Source organism: Dromiciops gliroides, chromosome 3 (genome assembly GCF_019393635.1).
Source record: "Dromiciops gliroides isolate mDroGli1 chromosome 3, mDroGli1.pri, whole genome shotgun sequence".
Classification (NCBI taxonomy): domain Eukaryota; kingdom Metazoa; phylum Chordata; class Mammalia; order Microbiotheria; family Microbiotheriidae; genus Dromiciops; species Dromiciops gliroides.
This window is the reverse complement of record NC_057863.1, coordinates 669,603,427-669,630,879: the sequence shown is the minus strand read 5'-3', so window position 1 is coordinate 669,630,879 and position 27,453 is coordinate 669,603,427. Positions and strand designations below refer to the sequence as shown.

Here is a 27,453-nt window from a genome sequence, read left to right as displayed (position 1 = left end):
CGTAGGATGTTTCTGAAGTGGGAGTAGAGAGTATGTAAAAGTTGTTGTTGTTAGTCCTTCATTCTCAAATAGGACCATGACATCAGGATGATGTCATGACTTGCACTGAATTGGAGTTAAGTGAGGGAGGGCTGTGCAAGGTCACCAACCTTAGTCTCTCCTCCGGAGCCATCTGGGTCCAGTGGCAAGATATACATCAGGATGACTAGAGATGGTCTCAGATGTTTTAAGGCAATTGAGGTTAAGTGACTTGACCAGGGTCACACAATTAGAAAGTGTCTGAGGTGAGATTTAAACTCAGATCCTCCCAATTTCAGGGCCAGTGCTCCATCCACTGCACCACCTAGAGGCCAGGTATGTAAAAGTACAGGGCAGTGAAAAAAGGTGATTAATTCATAGAAGAAAAGAAGAAAATAAAAATTGACAAATGGCCACTATGTTTAGTGAGCATGAGGTCTCTGAGGACTTCCAAGGAAGCAGATGCAATAGAAGACTTGGCTTAGAAACAAGGGGTAAGTGGATCAAGTGTGGCTTTTTTTAAAAAAAGCATTGGTGACATCTGACCTTGTGTGTAAGCAGCTTGGAAGGAATCAGTAGAAGATGGACTGAAGTAGTATAAGAAGATATGGCTTCCGGAATGGTCTTAAAAGAGGATGGGTGAAGTTTGGAGGTAGAGAATTTTATATTTGTGAGTTCTCTGTGACTAGAAACCTGAAGAAAGCAGAAAGTGATTCTGAGAATATCTGAGGAGTAGAAAGAGCTGACTTCTAATCAGATTTTCCCAATTCATTACTGTTAATGTAACTGTAATGGAATATTAATAATTATGAGGCAGTCTAGGAAATACAGGAAGACTTGTAGTGCAGAGCAAAAGAAGATGCAAATAACACTACAAAACAAGGATGACAACAATGACAATTAAAAGTTCACTAAAAGGAAGTTGAACTCTGAAAAATGAAAAAAAAAAACCAATGAAGATTTAGGAGAGAGATCGTGAAACAGAGCTTCTCTCATAGCAGAGAGCTCATGGACTATCTCAGAATAGCTTATATACTGTTGTATATGGTCCATATTTACTCAATTGTTTTTCTTTTTTACACAAAGATTTTCATCTAGAAGGAAGGGGAGAGAAATTACTGTAATGTAAAAACAAAAAACATATTAAAATATAAAATGAGAGTAGCAAAAAAAAAGGCTAAGAGAAGGACTGGCTAAAAAACAAATAAGAACAAAAAATTATAACCACAACTTTTGCAATGAAGTCTAGTCTCAGTGTGGGAATTGGGAGGAGATAGTTGGGAATTTGGGAGATAAAAAGTTTTATAATGGCCACTAAGAAAAATTAGGCAGAAATTTGCTTTATCTATAATTTTCCCACTAGATTATATTGTATAAATATCAGAGTATGCACTAGATAAAATCCTTCTCACATTCATTATTTTCATAAGGCTTTACCAATTAAAGGCTATACTCCAGTATGAATTTGAATTATCTGAGGACAAATAAGTTCTGGTCTCTGGAGGGAAGACCTTTTCACATTTTTCTAAAAAATAGATCTAAGGTTTCTCTCTAATGTGAATTGTCTGATGTATAGTAAGCTCCATTCTCTGGCAGAAGGCCTTCCCACATTCTTGACATTCATAGGGTTTCCTTTCATTGTGAATTCTCTGATGTCGAGACAGTTGGGAACTATCACGAAAGGCCTTCCCACAGTCATTACATTCATAAGGTTTTTCTCCAGTATGAATTCTCTGATGCAGAATAAGTTGTGAACTCTGGCTGAAAGCCTTGCCACATTCAAAACATTCGTAAGGTTTCTCTCCAGTATGAATCCTCTGATGTAGAGTAAGCTGTGAGCTCCTGCTAAAAGATTTTCCACATTCAAAACATTCATAAGGTTTCTCTCCAGTATGAATTCTTTGATGTTGAGTAAGTATTGTGAACCTACTAAAGGCCTTCCCACATTCAAAACATTCATATGGTTTCTCTCCAGTATGAATTCTTTGATGTCGAATAAGCTGTGAGCTCTCATGGAAGGCCTTTCCACATTCCTTACATTCATAAGGTTTGTCTCCATTATGAATCGCTTTATGCCTACTAAGTCCTGTACTCCAGCTGAAGGACTTCCCACATTCATTACATTCATAAGGCTTTTCTCCTGTATGAATTCTCTGATGTTGAGTAAGAATTGTGAAACGACTGAAGGCCTTCCCACATTCATTACATTCATAAGGTTTCTCTCCTGTATGAATTCTATGATGTAGAGTAAGTTGTGAGCTCTGACTGAAAGCTTTCCCACATTCATTACATTTATAAGGCCTCTCTCCAGTATGAATTCTCTGGTGTTCAGTAAGTATTGTGAAACAACTGAAGGCCTTCCGACATTCATTACATTCATAAGGCTTCACTCCAGTATGAACACTCTGATGTAAAGTAAGTTGTGAGCTCTGACTGAAGGCTTTCCCACATTCTTTGCATTCATAAGGTTTTTCCCCAGTATGAATTCTCTGATGTAGAGTAAGTTGTGAACTCTGACTAAAGGCTTTCCCACATTCTTTGCACTCATAAGGTTTCTCTCCAGTATGAATTCTCTGATGTACAGTAAGTTGTGACTTCTGGCTAAAAGCCTTTCCACAGTCATTGCATTCATAAGGTTTTTCTCCAGTATGAATTCTCTGATGTCGAGTAAGCTGTGAGCTCCCATGGTAGGCCTTCCCACATTCAAAACATTCATAAGGTTTTTCTCCAGTGTGTATTCTTTGATGTCGAGTAAGGTCTATGATCTGGGTGAAGGCCTTTCCACATTCCTTACATTCATAAGGTTTTTCTCCAGTATGAATTCTTTGATGTCGAGTAAGATCTGTGACTCGGGTAAAAGCCTTCCCACATTCATTACATTCATAGGGTCTCTCTCCAGTATGAGTTGTCTGATGTTGAATAAGTCCTGTGGTCCGTCTGAAGGTCTTCCCACATATCTTACATGCATAAGGTTTCTCTCCAGTATGAATTCTCATATGTTCAATAAGTTGTGAGCGCTGGCGAAAGGGCTTCCCACATTCACTACATTTACGGGGCTTCTCTACAGTGTGAATTCTGTGATGGGAAATAATAAATGAATTGTAGTTAAAAAGGTTTCCCATTAACTACATTGATGAGGTTTATTTTAATTATGTATCCTATGATTACCAAGAGGACCTAAATGACTACTGAAGCACTTCACAATTCATTCTAACTTAGAAAATAACTTCATTGACTCTTTGAATCTTAAACTCTTTTATCTGGGTATCACACATATCTTTCCTATAGAAACTCTCCCTTGTATAAAAGAGACTGACCCTAGATGGAAGCTTCTACCATCTTTATTACTTTCATGGCCTCTTGCTTAAATGGAACTTTTCCTTAGGATGGTTTTTACTTGCCTAGAATGGTTTTCCACATGTCTCTGCTTCCTCTTTAATTGGGCATCACATTCTGAAGTTTCTCCCAACTTGAAGACACAGGAAAGGTCTTTTGTGAGCATTCCCAAGGATGATCCCTCCACAGAAACGGCAATCTTTGGAGTTGGCTCCTTGGTTTTAGACACCACCTCTGAGTCTGAAAGAAATAAAATGTGTCAATAACCCTGCTTCTCTGATACCACCTTATATTTGCAGTTTTTAGAACTCACCAAAAGCTTTCCCACTCATAATCCTTTGCCACATGAGGAAAGTGAAGTTTAGAATGATTTGCTGACTTGCCAAAAGGTCACAATGCCAATACCACTGTCAATGCTGAGTCCAGGGAACTGGACTTTTGACTACAAGCTCCATGCATTTCTCATCAGAATACACTATCTTTCTCCACAAAGCAGGCATTTATTCTGTGCTCCTATGACATGCAGAGGTAGGATCAAAGAGTAGAAACTACACAGGGACCCCTTTAGGCTTAATCGAAGGACTGGTATTCCAGCAATAAGTGCTGTCCATTCTTAGGGCTGGACTAGACCTCAGAGACCATCCAGTCTAGAGATTCTTAACCTTTTAGGGTCCATGAAGTCAAGGAAGAATATGACATCTTTATTTTCACTAGGTTCTAATTGAGACTTAGTATTTCTTTCCATTACATAAAAATTATTGTCAGAATAGGTTCATGGGCTTCACCAAGTTGTCCAAGGGGTCCAAGAGAAAAAAAAAATTCTTAAAAATCCCTGATCTAGCCAGTGCCCTTATTGCACAAATGAGGAAACTGAGCTGAGAGGGGCTAAGTGACTTGCTGGTGATCACAGGACTCAAAATTAGGAAGAGTAATAACTTCCATCCCACTGCTCATTTCCTCCCACTGCACTGCCTCTCCACTAGAAATTGCTCTCATTCAATCTGGAAACATCAAAGCAGAGGTGGGATGGCCACCAATTCAAGGGAACATTTGGAGTATTCTTGCATCTAAAGTGAGGTAACACTGGGCTATCTCAGTATCCTGGTGATTTTAAATTTCTAAGACTTTAAACCCTTCTTGTTCATCATAAAGGCAAAGCTAAGAGTTAGAACAATGACAAGAGTAACAAAGGGGCTCAGTTATCTCTTTTCTTCCCTTCCCTCAAAACCCCAGTCCCCTCCTCTCTTTTCTGAGCCAAACTCCCACCTGCTCTCTACATTCAGTAAGCCAGTCAATGAACATTTATTAAACACCACTATGTGCCAGGCACTGTGCTAAGCAATAGAGATACAAATATCATTGAAAAGACAGTTACTGACCTCAAAGATATTTTAAGGGAAGACAACACATAAAATGGAGCTGAAAAGAGGGTTAGGAGGAGGGGGAAATGGAGGAAGGGAGAATAGAGGCTGGTACCAGTGAAAGGGCATGGTAGAGAAAGTCTGGAGTGAGGGCAGCCTGCAGAGGAGTGAACTGGGTTATCTCTTTCTAACTCTCTAAAGTAAAAAAGCCCAGATGACATACAGTGTACTAAAATAACTGGCGGATGTCATTGTAGGTGATCATTGAAAGAAGATGGAGAATGGGATTGTTGCCACCAGAGCAGAGGGGAAAAACTGCACTGATTATCAAAAATAGGAAAAGGGTGAAATTTACAAGCTACAGACCATCAAACTTGCCTTTGATTCCCGCTGCATTGTTGGGGGAATAGCAGGTTGGTCCACTCATTCTAAAAAGCAGTATAGAATTAAGCTGACTAAAACATCCATACCCTTTGGCAGCAAGGTGGCTCAGCATGCTTGGAGTCAGACACTTTGTAGCTGTGATTCTGGGGAAGATGCTTTCTGACTGTCTGGTTTATTTTCCTCAAGTATAAAATAGGAATGATTATAATAGCGCCCCCCTCCCAGGGCTGTTGTGAGGATCAAATGAGTTAATATTTGCAAACCCATGGACTCAAGCCTGCATAAACAAATGACCAAACTTAGTCACAAATAGCAGGAAGCAGAGGTCCTGACACATGCAGCCAAATTTCCCCTAAGGAATATCACAGAGGCCTGAGACTCGAATGAAGCCTGTGAATGGATGGACTACATATAGCTTGGACAGGTATACCATCCTCAAAAGAAACAGGGCAGGGGCAGTTAGGTGGCACAGTGGATAGAGCACTGGATTCAGGAGGACCTGAGTTCAAATTTGGCCTCAGCCACTTAACAACTACTAGCTGTGTGACCTTGGGCAAGTCACTTAACCCCAATTGCCTTACCAAAAAAAAAAAAAAGAAAAGAAAAGAAAAGAAAAAGAAACAGGGTACATAGAGGTGGGGGAGAGGGGAGACAAGTCAGACAGACAGCATACACAAGGATTTTTGTTGGGTCATTTTTCAGTCGTGTCCTACTCTCGGTGACCCCATTTGGGGTTTTCTTGGCAAAGATACTAGAGCGATTTGTGACTTCCTTCTCTAGCTCATTTTACAGATGAGGAAATGAGGCAAAGAGGGTGAAGTGACTGGCCCAGGGTCCCAAGAACGCTCTTGTCCCCTGCACCATATAAGAATTACAAGAGAAGCAGAAAGAAGTGCCACCACAAGACAATGAGAACAGAATGTCACAGCATTATCATGACTAACTGAACAAAAAGGGTTTATTAAGCACTTACTGTATACCAAGCGCTTCACCCAGCTCTGGAAATACAAAAAGAGCTCCAGAGGAACTCACATTGTAATGTGGAGAGACAGAGCACTCAGAGGTTCCTCTTCCTTCATGTTATGTCTGTTGGTCAAGCCATACCCACTTGGGATTTTGAAGCATGTGGCAGGGCCAAGGCCCTTCTCTTCTGGGTCTTCCACAAGGGTCTGGTTGGTGGATCTTGGCTGCAGGGCTGGGACAGAAGGAGGGCTTGTGGGCTGGTGGATGCTGTGATTTCTGGGGCTCTTAATCTCCGTCAGGGACTGAGGGGAGGTGGTTGGCAGTGGTTTGAACAAGCTTGGCTCCCAAAATGAGGCAGAAGAAGCTACTTCCCCCCTTCCCTTGCAGTAGTGGGAGTAATGAGTGTGGAACATCCCATCTGACATGAGGTGGTTTGACATGTTGACGGACTCTGCTGAAATTTTTTTTCTCCATACTCCTCTTTCTAAAATTTCTTAAATGCTTTATCATAAGGAATGATTTTCTGAGAGGGAAGGACATGGGGGAATACAGGCCACGTGAGTCCCCTGAAGTGGGGAGAGACTTGAGACAGGCAGACCCTTCCAGATCACCCTAGCAGCTACTATAATAGTCCAGGTGTGAGGTGATGAGAGTCAGGGAGGTGGCAAGAGATGAGAGATGTTAAAAAGATTCAGTAACAGCAAGATCAATTAGTGGGAACGACAGCGTACCCAGCATACAAAAGCAAATTATCTAGTACTCAATTAGAGAAACAGAAAATCCCATCCACTATGACAAGCACCAGCTATTTGGCAAAAACTGCAGGGAAAACTGAACAGTAGGAGAAAGAAATGAGATCCGACCAATACTTCACACCATATGCCAAAATGAGCTCCAATGGGATGTGACCAAAATATAAAATGTCACCAATATCACAAAAAAATTAGAGGAACGTGGAAAAAATAACAGATACAGACCTGAAAAGCTCATGACCCAATGAAGGATAGCAAGGATCACGATAAAATGGATCATCTGGATGACACAAAATGAAAAAGTCTTTGCACAAACAAATCCAATCAAGCCAAGATGAAAAAAGAAACAATAAAGAGGGAAGACTCTGCGGCAAGCTTCTCTGCATTGACAAGAGACAGAAGCATGTGGGTCAGGCACAGGGGAGGACATGGTGGACACAGCACTTGGCCTAGACTCCAAATTTGGCCTCAGATACTGCCTAGCGAAGGGACCAGGCCTGGTCATTTAACCCCCATTTGCCCTAGTTTTCTCCTTTGTGTAAGTGGGAGTAACAATAAAACCGACTTCCCAGGGTGCTTGTGCAAATCAGCTGAGATGACAGTGTTTGTAAAGTGCTCAGCACAGGGCCTGACACACAGGGAGGGCAGTAGGAATGCTGTCATGATTTTTTTTGGTCATGATTATTGTTCAAATTGAATGATGAGAATAAGAGCCATTCTCCTAATGAGGAAATGAACAGGCTTTTTTTCAAGGGAAGCCCCACATCCTAGATTCCACTTCACGCTCAACAGATGGGCAAAGAGGCCATGACACATGTTGGAGGTACCTCAATGCCCGGCTAGAGGATCTACAACTACTCTGCAAAACAACTTGGAATGATACAGGCAAAGTGACCAAGCAGCGGGTGCCCTTTGACCCAGCTGTCCTGCTGCTAGGTCTGTGCCTGAAATCAAAGAAAGAGGAGAAAGTCTTCTGGGAACAAAAATGTTTATAGTAGCTCTTTCTGAGGACAATGTCCCTCTACTGACCTTCATCCCACGGTCTCCACCTTCTGGCTCCCAGATTTCTTCACCTCTAAATATATGGGGTCATTTCTCAGGCATGTCTGACTCTTCATGTCCCCATTTGGGGTTTTCTTGGCAAAGATGTGGGAGTGGTTCGCCATTTCCTCTTCCAGTTCATTTTACAGATGAGAAAACTGAGGCAAACAGGATTAAGTGACTTGTCCAGGGTCACACAGCTAGGAAGTGTCTGAAGCCAAATTTGTTGTGTGTTTTTTTTTTTGTGATGAGGCAATTGGGGTTAAGTGACTTGCCCAGGGTCACACAGTTAGTTAAGTGTTAAATGTCTGAGGCTGGATTTGAACTCGGATCCTCCTGACTCCAGGGCTGGTGCTTTATCCACTGCGCCACCTAGCTGCCCTGTATACCTTCTTTTTTTTTTTTTAGTGAGGCAATTGGGGTTAAGTGACTTGCCCAGAGTCACACAGCTAGTAAGTGTTAAGTGTCTGAGGCCGGATTTGAACTCAGGTACTCCTGACTTCAGGGCCTGTGCTCTATCCACTGCGCCATCTAGCTGCACCCCCCCCCCAATAGCTTCTTAATAGTTAAAGCAACCCCACCCTCCCCTTTTACTTATCCCATCACAGATCTCAGCCTACCAACTCTCAGTGAAGTCCTGAGGTCTACCACACTGCTCTTCCTTGGGATCGCTCCTTCATCTTGCTTCTGTCACTGCCCAGACTGTGGCCTCACCAAGGCCCCTTTCTGGGGAGCATCAATGCCCATCTCTAAGTTGGTGGACACGCCTAGACAAGGACCTCCCTCCTGCTTCTGGTCAGATTCACAAGACACCAGACAAATACACTGCTTTGGCTCCATCCTGTCCCCATTAGGGCGATAAGGAAGGACTGAATGTATTCAAATTCGCTCTCTTCATAGTTTACGTAAAATTAAAACAGAAAATAGCCCCTGCTTCTGGCCCAATGGAAATCTGTCAGGTGAATCAGTAATTTGTCCTTGTCAAGAGAACTCCTTCACTTCAGGCAGCTGCCTTCTCCAGCTTCTTTGGACACCTAACACTCTCACTCTCCCTCTTCCAGGGACCACAGAGAAAAGATGGTGCCCATGGGCAGCTTGAGCTAAGAGTCCCTCCATACCCTTACACTCAATGCTCCTGCATCCAAGACGGGCCTCCAAGGCCCAAGTTAATCAAAGGAAAGAGACCCTCCCAAAACATTCAGAGCTCTCAGAAAAATGGCTGCAGACTGCCCTGGGCCTCAAGGCCCGGCACCCACCAGGTGACCACATATAGCCTGGTGCACCCAGAGGTGGCTGCCTCTTCACAGGGCTGACTGCGCACAGAGGAAGAGGGAGAGCTCAGCTCTCTGAGACAGGAGGGATGCCAGCAGAGAGAAGAAGGGAAGGCTCAGAATGCCCCACCATGCCTTCTGGTTCTGTGCAGCCTCCTACAGGGCCACCGGGCCCATCCTGAAGGGTTTTCCCCATCGAGCTGCGGCTTGATCAGATGATGACTCACCTCCGTGTAGCCTCTGGGGGCTGTCCCGCCCTGGCATCCAAGGGGCTTCCCCCCTCTCCAGTTGGCAGATCACCTCTGGCTTGGAGATGGCCAGGCCTGTTCACAGAAAAGATCTGTTGTCAGCCACCCAAGGAGCTCCCAGAGGGTGGTCCTCAGCCCCACTGAAGGATGCTCTAGACTTTGTGCCTGGTGGCAGGGGGTGCCACATGGCAGGGGCCGGGTCAGAACCCTGGGGCTGAAGGAGCACCGAGTGGGAGGGGGCGGCCGAGACCCTTCCCCTGGGAACAGGTGGGCCCGGAGGCCCAGGGAAGGAGGGGGATCATTGGGGGTCAGGCTCCCCAGGGCTTATCCTAAGAAAGGAAGACGCCCAGGCACAAGCTGGCCCCTCACCCAGGCAGGCCAAGTGCCCGTAGTTCTCCAGCATCACCTCCCGGTACAGCTCCTTCTGGGGGGTGGCCAGGCGCCCCCACTCCTCCGGGGTGAAGGTCACAGCCACGTCCTGGAAGCTCACGGCCCCCTGAAACACCAAGGGCACACCTGCTCACCCGAACACTGGCCCTGCCACAGGGGGTGGGGGTTGGGGGGGGCTCTCCTGGCTGTCACTGACACCCCGGCCTGGGGGGGAAGGGAGGAGGGAGGGGAGGAGAGGAGGGATGGAGGGGGGAGGGGGGGAGCGAGGCAGGGGAGAGGCTGAGAAGACTGGGCTACGTCAGGGCACCCAGGTGCCTACAAGAGCCCGCCCACACCGTGCCCACGTGGTAGCGCCCCCTGCTGGCCAGCTCGCTCACCTCGCGCCCGGGGGCCATGCTCTCTTCTCTCCAGGGGGACGGGCCGAGTCCTGGGGGCGGAGCTGGGAAGGGAAAGGGAACCGTGAGCACGTGCATGGGGGCAGGGCTCGGGGCAGCCCCGCCCCCGCCCCGTCCTTCGGGGCCCCGGGAGGCGGGAGGGGAGGGATCTGCGCGTGCGCGAGCAGACTTCACTCTCCCCCCCCCACCCCGAGAACCCGTCGCAGTGGTGGCCGTGCCGCTGATTGGTTTCCTGGCCTCACACCCCTTTTAGCTAACCAATCAGCGCCTCCGCTTCCCCTCCCCCTCCTCCCGGGAGGATCTCGACCCCCGCCTCCTCCGGCCCGGCTCGGCCTGCAGCATTCGCTCACCTGCCCCCGGAAGTGGTGCTCGTTCTCCGGCGACAGCGATGGCTGTAGGAACGGAGCCGAGGCGGCCAAGAGCCTGCGCCCAGAACGGAGGGCCGGAAGTTACGCATAATGGGGGAGGCGGTGCTCCTGCACCGGAACCGCACCCAGAGTACTGCAGCCGCGCCCGCGAGGCCTTCTGGGAAATGTAGTCGGGCGGCTCCACGGGAAGGGGAAAGGCGGAGAGCGGAGGGCGGGCTACGGCGCTGGACCTCCGCTCCCGCCGGACCGCCTTCAACCCCGCCCCGCTCCCGCCTCTCACACGTCCCAGACGTCTTCGGTCAGTGTCTTCTCCATCCCCTGCGTCTCAAGGAGAGGCGGCCGTTCTGTTCCAGCCGCCCCCTCCTGCAGATGGCCGGCCCGCTGTCAAGTCCTTCCCCCGCCGCCCGCCCCTTCCCCACTGTCCTCCGCCGCAGGCGCCTCGCTTGGGGTCCCACCCCTCATTCTCAGGGGTCTCGCTCCTTCTAGAAACAGCGCCCTGTCCCTCCTCCTTCTCCTCCTCTAACCCCACCATCCCTCAGGGGTCAGTCCCTGACCCTGGTCTCTTCTTCCTCTCCGCCATGGATCGAATGACCGTATCTATGCCAAAGACTCTCCCGTCTCCCTGCCCTGCTCCAGCTCCTGTGCTGACCCCCAGCCCCGCATCTCCCGATGCCTTCCGGATATCTAGAACTGCACGTCCAGTAGACAGCTTACACCAACGTCTGAAGCAGAATCCAGGCTCCTTCCCCCGACTCCCCCCCTCCCCCACCTACCTGCCCTATTAGAGAAGGGGGCACTACCATGGATGCTCCGGGTCCTCCAGGCTCACGACCTAGAAGTCATCCTGGACCCTTCGCTATCCCCCACCCCTTATATCCCATGTGGTGCCACCTTCAGGTCATCTGTTGAATACCACCCCCTCCCTTCTCTGCTGTGACACTGCCCTTTGGTGGCGCAGAGCCTCCTCACCTCACATCTGGACCGTTGCGGCAGCTGCTGCGGGAGGCCGCCTGCCTCTCTCCCCACTCCAACCATCCTCCCTCAGGTCTGACCACGTCAACCCTCCTACTCAGTAAACTCTAGTGGTTCCCTCTCATTTATTTATTTATTTTTAAATTTTTTTTAAAGTGAGGCAGTTGGGGTTAAGTGACTTGCCCAGGGTCACACAGCTAGTAAGTGTCAAGTGTCTGAGGCCGGATTTGAACTCAGGTCCTCCTGACTCCAAGGCCGGTGCTCTATCCACTTCGCCACCTAGCTGCCCCTCCCTCTCATTTATTGACTGTGACCAGCAATTCCAGAGGATTGCTGATGAAGCATACTACTTGCCTCTTGAAAAGATGGATTCTGCATGTAGAATGACTCACAGCCAACATGAGTTTGTCTTGCTTGACTAAGTATTCTAGTTAAAATTAGGGTTTGGCTTTTCTTTTCTAACGGCAAGGTGTGGACGGGAGGGAGAATGTGATAATTCTAGTTTTTAAAAATATGTTGTGTGATGTGGCAGTTATAAATGATAGGACTCCAATATGGAGTCATTTAAGCTAAATGATCCTAAAGACCTAAAACAATACCAGCCCCTACTTTTCCACTATCCTGACTCATTCTTTTTTGTTTTGTTTTTTGTGAGTCGATTGGGGTTAAGTGACTTGCCCAGGGTCACACAGCTAGTAAGTGTCAAGTATCTGAGGCCGGATTTGAACTCAGGTCCTCCTGAATCCAGGGCCGGTGCTTTATCCATCAGCCTGGGAATTGTGCCTCAGTTTATGTTTCTAGCACTCTGGACCACTCTCTCATCCAACATGAGCAGGTGACTATCTCATGACCACTTAGTCAGCGGAGATGTCCTGTGCTTCACCCAATCCAAGACCCCCCTACTGTTAGACCATTTGGGGGCTGATACATTATTTTTGTCCTTGAAGCAAGGGCTTCTGTATTTTGTGTAACCAACCCCTCTAAAATGTTCAAGTCTGGTATCAAACTTTATAAAAATAAAGCCCTGGAAGGAGGCATCTCACTTCATGAGGAAAATATGAGGTCCCAACTAGAGGGGACCATGGATCCTTTAATAAAGTACCATTGGCTCAGAGCCCTGCCTCAGTGGTTTTTCTTTTTTTCTTTCTTTTTTTTTTTAGTGAGACAACTGGGGTTAAGTGACTTGCCCAGGGTCACACAGCTAGTAAGTGTTAAGTGTCTGAGGTCGGATTTGAACTCAGGTCCCCCTGATTCCAGGGCTGGTGCTCTATCCACTGCGCCACCTAGCTGCCCCTCAGTGGTTTTTCTTGCAGATTGGGTAATTATAATCCACACATCATAGAATTTCCTTGAAATAAGTATAGTACTTGTAACATGTATGCTGGGCATATTTGGCAAGTGTTAACTATTCAACCATTGAGTACCAGTTGTGTGTTAAATACTATGCTAGGTGCTTCTTATAGGACCCTCATACCCCATACTAGAATAGTAGTTTACTAATGGTACTGAAAAGTGTGTTGTTGTTGTTTGGTTGTTTCAATCGTGGCTGGCTCTTTGTGACCCCATTTGGGGTTTTCTTGGCAAAGATGCTGCGGTGGTTTGCCATCTTCTCCAGCTCATTTTACAGATGAGGAAACTGAGGCAGACAGGATGAAGTAACTTGCTCAGGGTCACACAGCTAGTAAGTGTCTGAGGCCAGATTCAAACTCAGGAAAACAAGTCTTCCTGACTCCAGGCCCAGCACTCCATCCACTGTGCCATCCTATGCTACCGAAAAGTAGCATGCTTCCAAATGTTCCACATGTCCCCAAATATCCATCTTAATCTCAGTAAACTGCTAGCAAGAGGTGGCTGAATAATTCCTTTGTAATGAGTAATTCCTACTCATGTAGGGCCTTACCAGGAAAGCCATCTCCAACATCTGGCAGTGATTACCTCTTCGCAGCCAAGCCCATTTTTAAAGCATAATGCTCTCCCCTAGTTGAGGAGTGACATGATCAGTTCTGAACTTTCAGAATATGTGGAGGGTGTATTAGAGACAGGGAGAGCAGTGAGGAGACCGGGGGATTAGGACAGGAGAAAGGTGCTGAGGGCTGGGACAAGAGTGCTGGCCGTCATGCTGATGGAGAGAGAAGAGCATGGGTGTGAGAGGTGAGGGAGGGAGGGCCAACAAGACTTGGTAACTGATTGGATACTGGGGGATTAGGGAGAGTGATAGCTGCGGGTTTGGGAGATCATGAGGCTGGAATGATGCAGCACCCTGGGCAGAAATAGTGAAGTTCAGAAGAGGCGAGAGTCGGGAGCAAGTTAACATCTAGAAATGACTGCAATGACACGAAGCACAAATGAAACTTTTGGAGAAGCATTTCGTAGCTTTATACATTGCCCATCCTTTTAGTGGTTTCAGAGTTGTGCAGTATTCACACCAAATGGCAGGATTTAATGCAGAAAAGACCAGCATGATTGAGAGGATAGAATGAGGGGTATTAATCTTGGATCATGGATTAATTCTATGGAACCATGGAAATTTTGATTAACTGAAATATTAAGAGGAACTTTAAAAAATGCTTACTATGTGCCAACCCACACCCAAACAGTCCCTACCCTGAAGGAGGTAACATTCAGATGGGGGAGACGTGGATAAATAAGTACATACAACATAGGGACTAAATCGATGGGAGATAGGCACTAGTGGCCAGGGGTACCAGGAAAGGCCCTTTACCTGCTCCTTTAATAAGGAAATAGTGGGACAGGTCAGGGGACTGTTGGGAAAGCCTTCCTGGCCTAAGAAAAAGGGAGTATACAGGTGTGGGGACAAAAGATGTTATGTTTAAGGAACAGCAAGTAGTGCTTCAAGGCAAGTCAAGTATAAGATCAGAAAGGTAGAAAGGTAGGGGGGGAGTGGAGCCAAGAAGGTGGAGAGAAGCCAGGAAGTTGCCTGCGCTCTCCTGAGTTTCCCTCAGACACAACATTAAATCGAGCCTCTAAACAGATTCTGAAACTACAGAACCTACAAAAAGATGGAGAGAGACAATCTTCCAACTTGAGATAATCTAGAAGACTTCAGGAAAGGTCTGTTTCACTTGGGTGAAAGGGGAGCACAGCCCAGCTCAGCCCAGCATGGGGGCGGGGTGGGCAAGTCAGCAGGAGGCTCTTGGCCACAGCACAGATGAGCAGCTTGAGGCCCCTTGGTCCTGGCTCAGCAGGCTGGTGGTGCAGCAGGCCAGTTGTGAGACCACCCCCCCCCAGCCCCAGTTGAGAGGGCAAACTGCCAGCCAGAGAACCATCCATAGGACAGGCTTGACTAGGCCAAGCCATCCCAGTGCAGGGAGCAAGTCCAGGGCAGTGAGGAATTTGCAAGCCACAGAGGCCTCAGAGAGGAACTCCAGTGACCAGACCCCTATTCCCCAGTACAAGAAGCTTGCAACAGTGGCCCCCATGCCCCAGGAGCAGACCTCAACTTTAAAAGTCACAAAATAGGGGGGCAGCTAGATGGCGCAGTGGTTAAAGCACCGGCCCTGGATTCAGGAGTACCTGAGTTCAAATTCGGCCTCAGACACTTAACACTTACTAGCTGTGTGACCCTGGGCAAGTCACTTAACCCCCACTGCCTCGCAAAAAACAAACAAAAAAGTCACAAAATAGGCTAAAATATGAGTAAGAAACAGAAAAGAACCATTATCATAGAGAGCTTCTATGGTGACAGGGAAAAACAAAACACAAACTCAGATGAGGACAACACTGTCAAAGTGCCTACAATGTGAAGCCTCGAAGTGTATGAATTGGTCTGAAGACCAAAAAGCCTTTTTAGAAGAGCTCAAAAAGGATATTAAAAATCAAATAAGGGGCAGCTAGATGGCGCAGTGGATAGAGCACCGGCCCTGGAGTCAGGAGGACCTGAATTCAAATCCAGCCTCAGACACTTAATACTTACTAGCTGTGTGACCCTGGGCAAGTCACCTAACCCCAATTGCCTCACTAAAAAAAAAAATCAAATAAGAGAGGTAGAAGAAAAAATGGGAAAAGAGATGAGAGTTATGCAGGAAAATTATTTAAAAAGAGTCAAAAGCTTGGAAAAGGAAGCACAAAAACTGACTGAAGAAAACATTTCCTTAAAAAATACAACTGGCCAAAAGGTACCAGGTTGTGGGAGAAGGATAAAGGTCAAAGGGCTTTATATTTTATCTTGGAGAAAATAGGGAGTCATTTGGGAGTAGACATGTAGCATACTCAGATCTGTGCTTTGGCAGTTGTGTGGGGAGCAGATTAGCTATAGACTTGGGGCAGTGAGACAAAATATGACTATTGCAATAATCTAGGAAAAGGGTGGCAGAGGCCTGAGTGAGGGGAGCGAAGAGAAGGGGACAAATACCAGAGTTGTAGAGAAAAGAAATGTCAAGTTGTGTAAGGAAGGAGACAAGGATGATGCCCAGATAACTGGAAAGGTATCGATGTCCTCAATGGTAATGGAGAAGTTTGGAAGAGGGCAGGCTTGCAGGTAAAGAGAATAAGATCTGCAGGATACTGACAACGGCAGTGGGCATATTTAGACTAAAGGGACAACAAAGTTCACCCATGCCACGATAAAGTCATCACCCCATTTCTATGCCTTCTCCCCCAACACAATAAAAATAATGAAAAATCCTTAGACAATGTAGAAGTCATTTCAAAAAGGGAAAGGGGCTCAGCCCAACCACTGCTCAAAGTCACCCTGTAGCTTTCACTTTTCATTCTCGTGGCTTTGACTTATTTCCCAACAAGTTCTTTTTTTTTGTTGTTAAACATGCTAGTTACCCAAACAGGGTAGACTCCCAACAGAGGGAGTAAAAGGAAAAGAGAAGAGGCAACAGGACAGCATCCTGGAGAACAATCAATTTAATGCATATGAGAAAAAAACCAAGACACAACAAAGAGAGAGAAGGTGCAGTTAAAGATGAAAGGGGAAAAACTTTAACTGTGATGACCTAAAGACAAAGGAGAGAAATATACAGACATACAGAGGACTTAGAGTCAAATACTTAACTGTTGAAAGAAGATAAAGGAGGATAAGGTTTCTTTCTTGTATGAATTCTTTGATGTACAATAAGTTGGGATCTCTGACTGAAGGACTTCCCACATTCATTACATTCATAAGGTTTCTCTCCAGAATGAATTCTTTGATGGACAATAAGTTGTGACCTCTGGCTAAAGGCTTTCCCACATTCATTACATTCATAAGGTTTCTCCCCCGTATGAATTCTCTGATGCCTAGTGAGATCTGTTGTCCGGATGAAGGCCTTTCCACATTCATTGCATTCATAAGGTTTCTCTCCAGTATGAATTTTCTGATGTACAGTAAGCTGTGATCTCTGCCTGAAGGCTTTGCCACAGGCATTGCAGTCAAAAGGTTTCTCTCCAGTATGAATTCTCCAATGTAGAGTAAGCTGTGAGCTTCCATGGAAGGCTTTGCCACATTCAAAACACTCAAAACGTTTCTCTCCAGTATGAATTCTCTCCTGTAGAGTAAGTTGTGATGTCCCATGGAAGGTTTTCTCACATTCTAAATATTCCAAAGTTTTCTCTCGGCTATGAATTCTCTTATGTAGAGTAAGACGTTTTCTCACACTGAAGGTCTTGCCACATTCATTACATTCAAAAGGTTTCTCCCCAGTATGAATTCTCTTATGAAGAGTAAGACTTGTCTTCAAACGGAAGGTCTTCCCACATTCATCACACTCATAAGGCTTCTCTCCTGTATGAATTCTTTGATGTACAATAAGATGTGAGCTATGGCTGAAGGGCTTCCCACATTCATTACATTCATAAGGTTTCTCTCCAGTATGTGTAGTCTGATGTTGAATAAGTCCTGAGCTACTTCTGAAAGCCTTTGCACATTCATTACACTCATAAGGCTTCTCTCCAGTATGAATTCTTTTGTGTACAATAAGCTGTGAGCTCTTGCTAAAGGCTTTCCCACATTCACTACATTCATAAGGTTTCTCTCCAGTGTGAATTCTCTGATGTACAATAAGTCGTGAGCTTCTACTGAAAGCCTTCCCACATTCATTACATTCATAAGGTTTCTCTCCAGTGTGAATTCTCTGATGTTCATTAAGGCTTGACCTCTGGTGAAAAGCCTTACCACATTCACTGCATTCATAAGGTTTCTCTCCAGTATGAATTCTCTGGTGTTGAGTAAGGTGTGAGCTCCAGTGGAAAGCCTTCCCACATTCAAAACATTCATAAGGTTTCTCTCTGGTATGAAGTTTCTGATGCCGAGTAAGATCTGTCCTCAAACTGAAGCCCTTTCCACATTCATTACATTCATAAGGTTTCTCTCCAGTATGAGTTGTCTGATGTTGAATAAGTCCTGTTTTTACAATGAAGGTCTTCCCACATTCGTTACATTCATAAGGTCTCTCTCCTGTATGAAGTCTCTGATGCTGAGTAAGGTGTGATCGCTGATTGAAGGCCTTCAAACATTCACTGCACTCATAAGGTTTCTCTCTGGTGTGAATTCTCTGATGACGAGTAAGACCTGTTCTCACACTGAAGGTCTTCCCACACTCATTACATTCATGAAGTTTCTTGCTAGTATGGATTTTCTGATGTACAATAAGTTGTGAGCTCTTGTGGAAAGTTTTCTCATATTCATTGTATTTATAGGCTTTCTCAGAAGTATGAATTCTGTGAAGGGAATGGATGAACTGTAGTTAAAAGCTTTCATACATTTATTACATTTAAAACTTTTAAGTGGGGCAGCTAGGTGGTGCAGTGGATAGAGCACCGGCAATGGATTCAGGAGGACCTGAGTTCAGATCCGGCCTCAGACACTTAACACTTACTAGCTGTGTGACCCTGGGCAAGTCACTTAACCCCAATTACCTCACCAAAAAAGCAAAACAAAAAAACTTTTAAGTATGCATCCTATAATGCCCAACAGAGTCTGGATTATAAATTTGATTATAGCAAATAGTCATTAGTCTTTGAAAATAATTACTCTGAGCAGATTCTGTTACATTTGTGAAGACCTAAACTAAATATTTTTAACCTTTTAAATGAATTATTTATACCTAGTATTTTAAGTCACCTGTGTTATTTTTCATTGCCTGTTTCCCACTGTATCCCTTCCAACCTTCTTCCCAGAGAACCATCTCTCATAATAAAGAAAAAAATCCCATAAAACTGATCAATATATCAAAAAAGTTAGATGCGATGCTCCATACTCATGATCCTCCACTTCTGTAAAGAAGCAGGGACAGATTACATTGAATAATTATTTCTCTGGGAACCAAAATCACGTGGCTTCTTCCCTACAGACTTTTTGTTGAGGGAAGAGAACTGGCCATAGACTGTGGCTTCAGACATATTTTTGCAGTCCCTTACTTTATTGGGATTTTTCTTTAGAATATTTAATTTCCTATAACCTATCTCTTGGGATGCCATTTTTTTAGCCTTTGTGGAAGCACACAAAGGCACCTTGCATTCCCTCTTTTAGATGTATCAGGAAGACCTATTTTCTCCCCTAAAGCCTTTGGACTCATCTAGTAAACCTTTCCAATACTTACGTGAATGCCAAGGAGACAATGTCCTAGCCTGAAAGTCTTTTCTAACATCCTTGTTTGTAAAGCACAAGTTCTTAACCTTTCTGGGTATGTTAGACCCCCCACAGCAGTCTAGGAAAGCTTAAGAATCATGTTTAAAAAAAAAAAAGAATGTCAGGAAAACTAAAACCTAGTACAAGCTGAGATTGGCATTGAATACCAAGGACAATATAATGGAATGTTGAGTTGAATGTGTTTGGGAAGGGGGAGTGGGGAGGGTTTTTTTTTTTAATTATCCTAAATTAGGGGCAAGAAGGTCAAAAAAGAGAATTGCTTTTACTTTACTGAGTGGTGAATTTAGCTGGTGAATATAGCATTCAATAAATTATGAATCTTTAAAAAAAAAAGAATCATGTTTTTGTATGCACAAAATAAAATCCCTAGGATTGCAAAGGAAATCAATGGTATGATGATACAGTTATCAAAATATTTTTCAAAATAAGTTCACGGGGGGGGGGGGGCAGCTAGGTGGCGCAGTGGATAGAGCACTGGCCCTGGAGTCCGAAGGACCTAAGTTCAAATCCAGCCTCAGACACTTAACATTTACTAGCTGTGTGACCCTGGGCAAGTCACTTAACCCCAATTGCCTCACCAAAAAAACCCCAAAAGTTCATGGACGCCAGGTTAGGAACCCTTATTCAAAAAGATAAATCAATGTAAGTTCAAGTTCAGGAAAGAACTCAGATGCCTCTGGAGAACGCTTAGGGCCGTGACCTGATGAAGCTCCTTTGATTCATCCAGAAAAAAGCCATCTTCCTTCCCCCCATTCTTGACTGGACTAAATACAAGAAAACGAGTCTCCAGGTTCCTGGGACATTTTAAGTTACTATTCTCCTATCTGATGAACTAAAGACGGTTACCTATACTCCCTTCCTTTGCTTAGAAACAACTGTGGAATTGTATTTGTTTCTGAATACGTTAAATATATAAAGACCTTGCTTGGGGATGGAGGATTTAAATGAAAACTGTGGCATCTGACTCTTCCTTCAAGCATCAATGCCTGTAACTATGTTGGCATGCACACACGCACACGCACATGTGCATACAAACATGCACACACAAGCACACACAAACATGGACACACGCACACAAACACACATATGCATGCCCACACATGCACACACAAACATACAATGCACACACACATGCACACACGTGCATGCACCCCTTCCCCCCATAGACGGGACACCAAAACATTGAGAGTGCTGTTTTCTTCCTTCCCACCTGGCATCACATTCTAAAGCTTCTTCCCACCTGGACACATGGGAATGATCCCTTCCGAGCTGATCCAGGGCTGATTTTTCCAGAAAAGTCCTGAACTTTGGAGCTGACTCTTTGGCATCAGGCTCTGTCCTCCAATCTGGAAAAACCAAACAAACGTGTTAAAGACTGGAAGAAAGGTAACTCCTGTTTCCTCAGGCCTAACTCCTGCATCCCGCAACAAGAAATATGATGGCCAGAAGTTATAGTGGCCACAAGCATTTATTAAGCACCTTCAGTATGCCAGGTACTTGGCTAAGTGGTGAGGATGCAAAAGAGGCCGTCCCTGCCCTCAGGCAGCTCCCAGACTGACGGGCCATGTGCCCAGCTGTGAGCAAACAAGGTCCAAGCAGGAGAACCTGGGGTTAGTCTGGGGTGGGGGGTGTCTACCAAAGATCTCTTGCCCAAGGTGAGACTTCATATTTTTATAGTCATTTGTCAATCATAAAGTGTTCCAACCAACATTCTAACTTAGCCTTTTTGGGGGTGGGTGCTGGGGGAGTCAGTTATTCTTTGTGAAATGAGAAAATCGAGGCTTATAGTGTTTGGGGGCTGACCCAATGTCATCTAGGACCCCCCCAATTTGAGGTCAGGCACCCCTACTCTCTAGCCGCTATCAAGATGGCTGTGTAGCCTCCTATGAGTGAGGCCTGTGCCTGGCTTGGGCTGACACATTCTAAGGGTTTCTCTTCTTAAGCTTCCACGTCCACTTAAAACTGTTTCAATCACTGGTGTCTAAAAGCCCCCATCAGACTAAAAGGACTACGAAATACAAGCCCCTTTCCTAGTCACGGGTGACTGAGGAGAGCCCCAGGCCCTGGCCAGCTAAGGGTAGTGCTGAAGGCAGGCTGTGCCCACAGCAGCCCCCACGGCAGCTCCAGGAGCCCGTCTGTGCTCTATGGGCTTTATTGGGCAAAATTCCAAAATGCTGCACCAAGAACCAACGGGGTAAAGTCTAGAAGTGTCCTGTTCTAGCAGTGAGCCCTGAACAGGGGCAGGGCTGGGAAGAGCCTCAGTGCAGATGTGTGTGGCTGTATGCGTGTGCGTGCGTGAGTGTGCACTGTCCTTGGGAGGTGTACACACATGCTCTGCTGGGAGGAGAGGTTTTAATCGGCCCCTGCCTGGAAGGAAGCAGATGGGGTCCCCGGGCGTCCATCCAGCTCTCCTCTGAGAGGGGTGTCACACTGCACTTATGTCTCTCTGCTCCTCCAAATATTGCCAGTCTAGGGACATACCTTTTAGGCTCGAGCAGTTCTCCTGGTCACCCGAGGTTGCCCAAGCCGAGGCCAGAGGCCTTTCCAGGCTTGCGAGGCCTCCACCCGCCCCACAGCTTCTCCACACCATCAATTGAAGGCAGGACCAGCCCAGGAGGTCCCAGACTGGCTCCTCTCCCTTCCCCCGTGAGAAGAGACACGGAGGGTGGGTGGTCATCAATAAGAGAGCGTGGTTCATGATTCTCCTGGAGGGTGACAGGCTCATCCCTCAGCTCCCGCTCGACTGTGATACTTGGACAGTCCAGCTTCCCAGGTCACCACCTGAGCATCAGGAAGGTGAGCTGACCTGCCCCACCCCTCTGTGACTCTTCTCTGGTCCCTCATCCTCCCTCCGCATGTGCTCCTGAACTAAGGACCTCAGGGGTAGCAAGTTTCCAAGTTTCAGAATGAAAGAATGAGCCTTGGGGGGTGAGCAGCAATACTTTATTGTAGAGTTTAAGTCACTAAAACTTGGGGGAAAGAGAAGATGAATAACAATGCCTCTGATGGCCTACACAGACAGCCCTGTCAGAGACACTGGAGAGGTAGAGAGGGAAGGGGAACACTAATAAATAGGATGGGGGCAGGAGCAGGGATGTGGGGGATTGAGACAAGTCAAGCAGGGAAGGACGGGCCTGAGGGGAAGGAGCACACACCACTGGGTGCGGGGCAGCAAGGCCTGGCACTGGCTCCTAACCCACCCCCCTCTCCTCAATCTGCCCAGCGCAGGCCTGCTGGAGCGCCCTTCTGCGCCAATGCCCGCTGTGGAGGCTGCAGGTGGCCTAGCAGACCACTCAGCCTTCTCCTGGTGACACGCCAAGGCTCCCACGGGCGGCTGGCTGACTGATGAGGGGCCACAAGACTAGGCAAGGACCAGAGTGGCACAGATTTCTCCCAGAGGGAAGAGGGGGCAGAAGACAAAGCATGGGCCTATGAGCCGGCCTTTGGGGCTCTCAAAGAAATGGCTGAGGCCTGCCCTGAGCAGGAAGATGCTTGGGAGCCTTCCTCCTCGTTCACAGGGCTCTGAGGCCCGCAGGTTGGGGGACCCAGAACCCAGAAGACCACACCTGGCTGTGGGTACTGCAGGTTAAATGAAACGGGGACAAATGTCAAGAGGTGAACCTGGGCTCCAAAAGCCAACTCTGGAAGGAAAGGAGGAGATGAGGCTAAATCTCCCAGTGGGTGTCTCGGTGAGTCAACGGTATATGCCGTGGGAGTGCCCAAGACTGATGCAATGGCACCCGCCTCCAGAGAGTTGGAGAGCACAATGAGGAAGGTGACCACTGGGCCATCCTCGCCCTCCCAGGACTGGATTCGACTCTAGGTGCCCCACGTTAGTGCATGCAGAGCTGCCCGTCTGGAAGGACGTTGCTCTGCAGGTGCCAAGGGAGCTGCGACCTGGCTGGCCACTCCCAAGGAGTGAACGACAGAGCCTCAGTCACAGGGACACCGGGCCTGTTCCCTTCCCTCACTCACCTGCACAGCCACTCTTGGGGGCGTCTCCCTCCGCCAGCCTAGGGGCTTCTCCTCTCTCCAACTGGCAGATCACATCTGGCTTAGAAAGAGCAAGGCCTGTTAAGTGAAAACGTGGAAGACTTAGGAAAAGAGCCCTTCCTCATTTTGGGAGAACAAGGCTATGCCCGGGAGGTCTAGATGAGATACAGAGATGGCCTCAGGGGGCTCTTGTTGGTGTGCTGGACACAGCGGACCCACCTCAGAACAAGGCCCCACCCCTGCTGAGACCACAGGGCTTGTGGATGCGTGCAGATTCCTGGAACCGTAAGAGGGACAACATAGTCAAGCAGTCAGTTTTCAGAGCCACAAAACAAAGACCCCTCGCCTGAGAGCGGGTATCGGGCAGCCTCAGTAACCTCTCTCTGGAGCATCTCCGGCTCTGGATGCCAGACAATTGCCCAAGAAGCCTGACACCATTTACTAAGAGGACACAGAGTCACTGCCCGGGCGAGTGCGGGTCCCAGGGGCAGCAGCAGGGGTCCTCACCCAGGCAGACCAGGTTCCTGTAGTTCTCCAGCATCACTTCGCGGTACAGCTCCTTCTGAGGAGGGTGCAGGTGCCCCCACTCCTCCAGGGTGAAGTCCACGGCCACGTCATCGAAGGTCACGGATTCCTGAAATACCAAATCCACGTGGGTTCACCCAAGGACGGCCCCGCTGGAGAACATGGGAGGAGAGGGGGAAGCTGGTGGGGATGACAAGTAGTTCTCACGGAGGTTGGGCTTCGGGGAGTCCCGGTCAATCATTTCTAGAGTTTCTCTCTGAGGCTGAGTTTGAACACCGTGTCATGCAACCACAAGAATCTGAACAGCTCATCTTTACGAGGCTCTTTTTGGTTATTCTTAACTCCCAACAGCTCAGCAAGTCCAAGGCCTCTGTTGTACCGAACCATAGACTCTTAGGGCCGCCTGGTCCAGCACATGGGAACAAGAATCCTGTCTACACCACCCCTGGCACGTGCTCACCCAGCCTTGTGAGGGGTGGCCTGCTAGGAGCCGAAACACCCCGTTCCACGAGGGGATGGCTCTAATTCCCTAAAAGTCAAAGTAGAACAAGAGAGAACAAGCCCACTCTCTCTTCAGCAAGAAAGCAGCTCTATCTCCTTCCACCATCCTCAACACTCCCCCCTCCCCCCAAGAGTCTTCTCCTCTCCAGGATTTGCCTTCAGCTCAGGACCCTTCCCTGTCCTGGCCGCCCCCTGCTGTTCGCTCCCAGGCAGAACATAGAAGTCCAGATGCTGCCTGAGCAGAGGCCGGAAAGACCCTTGGACACCACGCCCACCCAACACAGGATCCACCGGCCCTCAGCTCTCCTGCTGTGTTTTTGTCTCATGTCCAGTCTGCAGTCTACTAAGACCTCTGGCTCTTTTTCAGTCCGCCCAGTACAGATATACCTCCCTCACCTTATGCTCAACACTAACAACAGCAGAAGCTATAAAATGCTTTCAAGTTTGCAAAGCACTTTACAGAGCGTAGCCAAGATGGCAGAAAGGAGTCAGACAGAGAGGTCTATGGTCAGGGGTCCTGACCTAGGGCAGGGTGCCAAGGCAGATCCCAACCTGCAGTTTGGTGGTTCGCTGCCCAGTTCCAGAGCAGCTAGAGGAAGGGCTCTGCACCCAGGGGGGCACCTCAGCAAAGGGACTGTGTACTGAGGGAGGACCAAGTTTGGGAGCAAACCACAGCATCCCCATGTCTAGAGTCTTGTGTTCTGGGCTCAGTCCCTAGGGTGCTCTGGATGAGCCAGAGAGCAAGCAGGGCAGAGTGGGGGAGGGTGGCCAGGACAGGGAGGGGCCTCCGGAGCATCAGCTGAAGGGCCTGGGATGCACATCCTGTGGAGGAGAAGACTCGGGGGACCATGAAAGCAATTTAGGAGCCTTTTGGAGGGTCTCGGTTCCAGCCTCTAGCCCAGACTAAAGCCCTCAAGGAATCCCACACCAAAGAGAAGCCCAGAGTTCTGTTCCTTTGAACCAGCAGAACGTTCCAGCTGGCCGAGAGTAGCCGGGTCCCACGGCAGTCCCACTGGAACCCCTAAACGTGGCAAGCCCACAGGCATATTGCTCAGACCCCAAACCAGGTCAGGAAGTTGTAGAGCTCAGAGCGAGGGGTAAGCAAGCAGCCCTTGTCCTGCATCAGACCACTCTGGGAACACTGAAAGCTCGCAGGGGAACAGCCTGAGCTGGATCCTAGAATCTGTCAGCAGTATCAGGAGTAGCCACCTCCCCTCTAGTCCTAATATAAAGTCTGACTCTGGGTGGAAGAATGAGGAAACAAACAAACAAGAATTGCTCCAGAAAAAGTTACTGTGGTGACGGGGATGGTCAAGAGACACATCCAGGAGGAGAGAAGGCCTCCAAAACATCTACTAGCCAAGTCTCAAGGAAAAGCAGCTTGAGCACAAATTCAGCTGAACTCCTCAAAGAAAGGAAGCAAGAACTTTTTTAGAAAATACAAAAATGTTTTCGCAAATTAAATGAGAGTGCTAGAGGAGGAGGAAGGAAAAGAAATGAGAACTAGGGAAGAAAGAATCACAAGGAGAACCAGCAGTTTGGCCAAGAGGCACCAAGCAAACCTTGTTCAAGCCAGGGCAGGGATCCCCCGGCAAAACAAGAGAAGCAGATCAAGAAAGCTCAAGGGCATCTGGGCTGGGCCCAGAGCCAGGAAGAGGAGCTCCCCTCCAGCCTCAGCTGTTTACCAGCTGTGACCCCAGTCCCATCGCCATTGCCAGCCTCAGCTTCCTCAATGTAAAATGGGGAATCCTGACAGTGCCTCCCTCCCAGAGTTGGGAGGGTGCTCGCTGTAATTCCTGAAAAGCGCTTTATGAATCTATGTGTCATTTCTGTCATAAGAATAGGAAGACTGTCCAGGAGGTGAAGTGTAAGGAGAAAAGTCACTGTCTGGAAGAAACCCCTTAAGGAAAACCCAGGGGAGCATTTTGGCCAAAGTCCCGTCAGCATCAGGCTGAGAAGGGAGGGAAAGGGGGGAGAGGGAGGGAAAGATGGGGGGACGGTTGGGGGTGGCTAGGTGGCACAGTGGATAAAGCACTGGCCCTGGATTCAGGAGTACCTGGGTTCAAATCCGGCCTCAGACACTTGATACTTACTAGCTGTGTGACCCTGGGCAAGTCACTTAACCCCCACTGCCCCACACACAAAAAAAAAGATGGGGGGACGGAGGGAAAGATGGGGAAGAAAAGATAGGGGGAATGACAGAAAGATGGGGCAGAACGAGGGAAAAGAGGGGACAGAATGATGGGGGGAGGGAGGGAAAGATGGGGGGCTGTTTGTGGGCAGCAGGGAAGCCCTGGGCTGAAGGAGGTCGCAGGCCAAGGGGGCAGGATTCTAGGCTGTGGGTGGGAAGGGGCAGCCCCCTGGGAGGCTCAGGAGGATGCTTGGGGAGGGAGGTGTCACTTTTGGGGGTGGTATCTGCAGGGCGGGGCTGGGTCTGTGCCCGCATCTCCCCCACCTCGCCCTCACCACCCCACTAGCCTGGGGTCCTGGGGCAGCTGTCCAGTCCAGGCCCACAGAGAGATCCGACGCAAGGGGTGGGAGATGATGGGCGAGGTGTCCTCCCCAGCCCCGCCCCCTCTGTGCCCAAACACCTCCCACCCCTGGGGTCGCCCGGGCCTCAGTTTACCCGGCAGGCTCACCTGGAGGGCGGCTGCCGGCAGCGGCCCAGGGGCCATCCCTGCCCAACACTGATGGAAAAGGAGGATGAAACGCCGAGAGACGGCCACGCCCCCGGTCCTCGCGCTGGCTCCGGATTGGGGCCGAGGCGGCCCCACCCCCTTGGTCCTGGCCAATGGGCGCGCCCGCTCGCGGGAGAGCGTGGCAGCAGAAGCACCTTGAAGAAGGACTCACTGCGCACGCTCGGCTTGATCCGCGCCGGCGACCCTCCCCCTCCCGTTCCCACAGCTCCTGGAGCCGGTGCCTTGAGCCTCGGCCCCACCGCTCTCTTCACTCGGCCCGCCTTCCGGCTCCGGCTCTCATTCACCCCCGCCCCGGACACGAGGGCTGGGGCCGGGGCTACAGCCAAGGACGCAGCGGAGTCCACCCGGGAGAGGATGGAAGTGACGGAGGAGCGTGAAAGCCGCGCAGCCCTCTCCACTCTCAGGCCACCCTCCCCACCGGGAGCCACGGGAGCGCAGCCTTCTGGGAAACGTAGTCCGGAGGCTCAAATAACATGTGCGCATGCCTGAGCCTGCGGGCACTGCCGCCTAAGCCCGACTGCGAATTTCTCCCGGCCGGGAGAAGGCGTCACCTCCCGGGGAAGCCCACCTGGACTTCCCCATTTCCTCCATCTCCCTCACACACACAAAACCCCTTTCCCCCTCCGTCCCCCAGTCTTA

General features: G+C 48.3%; 3 protein-coding genes across 4 annotated transcripts in view; all 3 read right to left on the bottom strand.

Annotated features, from left to right (window-relative positions):
* Positions 1-308: 308 nt before the first annotated feature.
* On the bottom strand, positions 309-10,284 carry LOC122746400 (zinc finger protein 345-like). The gene is made up of 5 exons (XM_043991973.1): positions 10,142-10,284; positions 9,744-9,870; positions 9,354-9,449; positions 3,420-3,594; positions 309-3,093 (listed from the first exon to the last, which is right to left on the bottom strand). Exons 1-5 carry the CDS (start codon positions 10,235-10,237, stop codon positions 1,557-1,559), a joined length of 2,031 nt encoding a protein of 676 aa, XP_043847908.1. The 5' UTR covers positions 10,238-10,284; the 3' UTR covers positions 309-1,556.
* A 6,081-nt stretch (positions 10,285-16,365) lies between these two features.
* Positions 16,366-27,453, bottom strand: part of LOC122746408 (zinc finger protein 420-like) — a 29,801-nt gene continuing 18,713 nt past the window's right edge. Inside the window, 2 exon segments of the mRNA XM_043991986.1 lie at positions 16,366-16,630; positions 16,632-18,035. Coding sequence (XP_043847921.1) covers positions 16,427-16,630; positions 16,632-18,035 — 1,608 coding nt within the window. The 3' untranslated portion in view covers positions 16,366-16,426.
* On the bottom strand, positions 22,082-26,881 carry LOC122746407 (zinc finger protein 69 homolog). Of its 2 annotated transcripts, none has more exons than XM_043991985.1 (4): positions 26,755-26,881; positions 23,597-23,723; positions 23,072-23,167; positions 22,082-22,737 (listed from the first exon to the last, which is right to left on the bottom strand). In XM_043991985.1, exons 1-4 carry the CDS (start codon positions 26,788-26,790, stop codon positions 22,526-22,528), a joined length of 471 nt encoding a protein of 156 aa, XP_043847920.1. In that variant the 5' UTR covers positions 26,791-26,881; the 3' UTR covers positions 22,082-22,525. The 2 variants fall into 2 exon arrangements, with proteins under 2 accessions (XP_043847920.1, XP_043847919.1); XM_043991984.1 differs by having other exon boundaries at positions 22,084-22,675.

Excerpts from the sequence above, each read along its gene's own strand:
- LOC122746400 (XM_043991973.1), bottom strand. The coding sequence starts at position 10,237 with ATGCACGTGCTCACGGTTCCCTTTCCCTTCCCAGCTCCGCCCCCAGGA. Across the intron at positions 9,450-9,743 it reads CGGGCACTTGGCCTGCCTGG|GCCTGGCCATCTCCAAGCCA; the intron begins GTGAGGGGCCAG and ends TTCTGTGAACAG. Across the intron at positions 3,595-9,353 it reads CCCCCAGAGGCTACACGGAG|ACTCAGAGGTGGTGTCTAAA; the intron begins GTGAGTCATCAT and ends TATTTCTTTCAG.
- LOC122746407 (XM_043991984.1), bottom strand. The coding sequence starts at position 26,790 with ATGGCCCCTGGGCCGCTGCCGGCAGCCGCCCTCCAG. Across the intron at positions 23,168-23,596 it reads CAGGAACCTGGTCTGCCTGG|GCCTTGCTCTTTCTAAGCCA; the intron begins GTGAGGACCCCT and ends TTCACTTAACAG. Across the intron at positions 22,676-23,071 it reads CCCCAAGAGTGGCTGTGCAG|TACCCACAGCCAGGTGTGGT; the intron begins GTGAGTGAGGGA and ends TTTAACCTGCAG.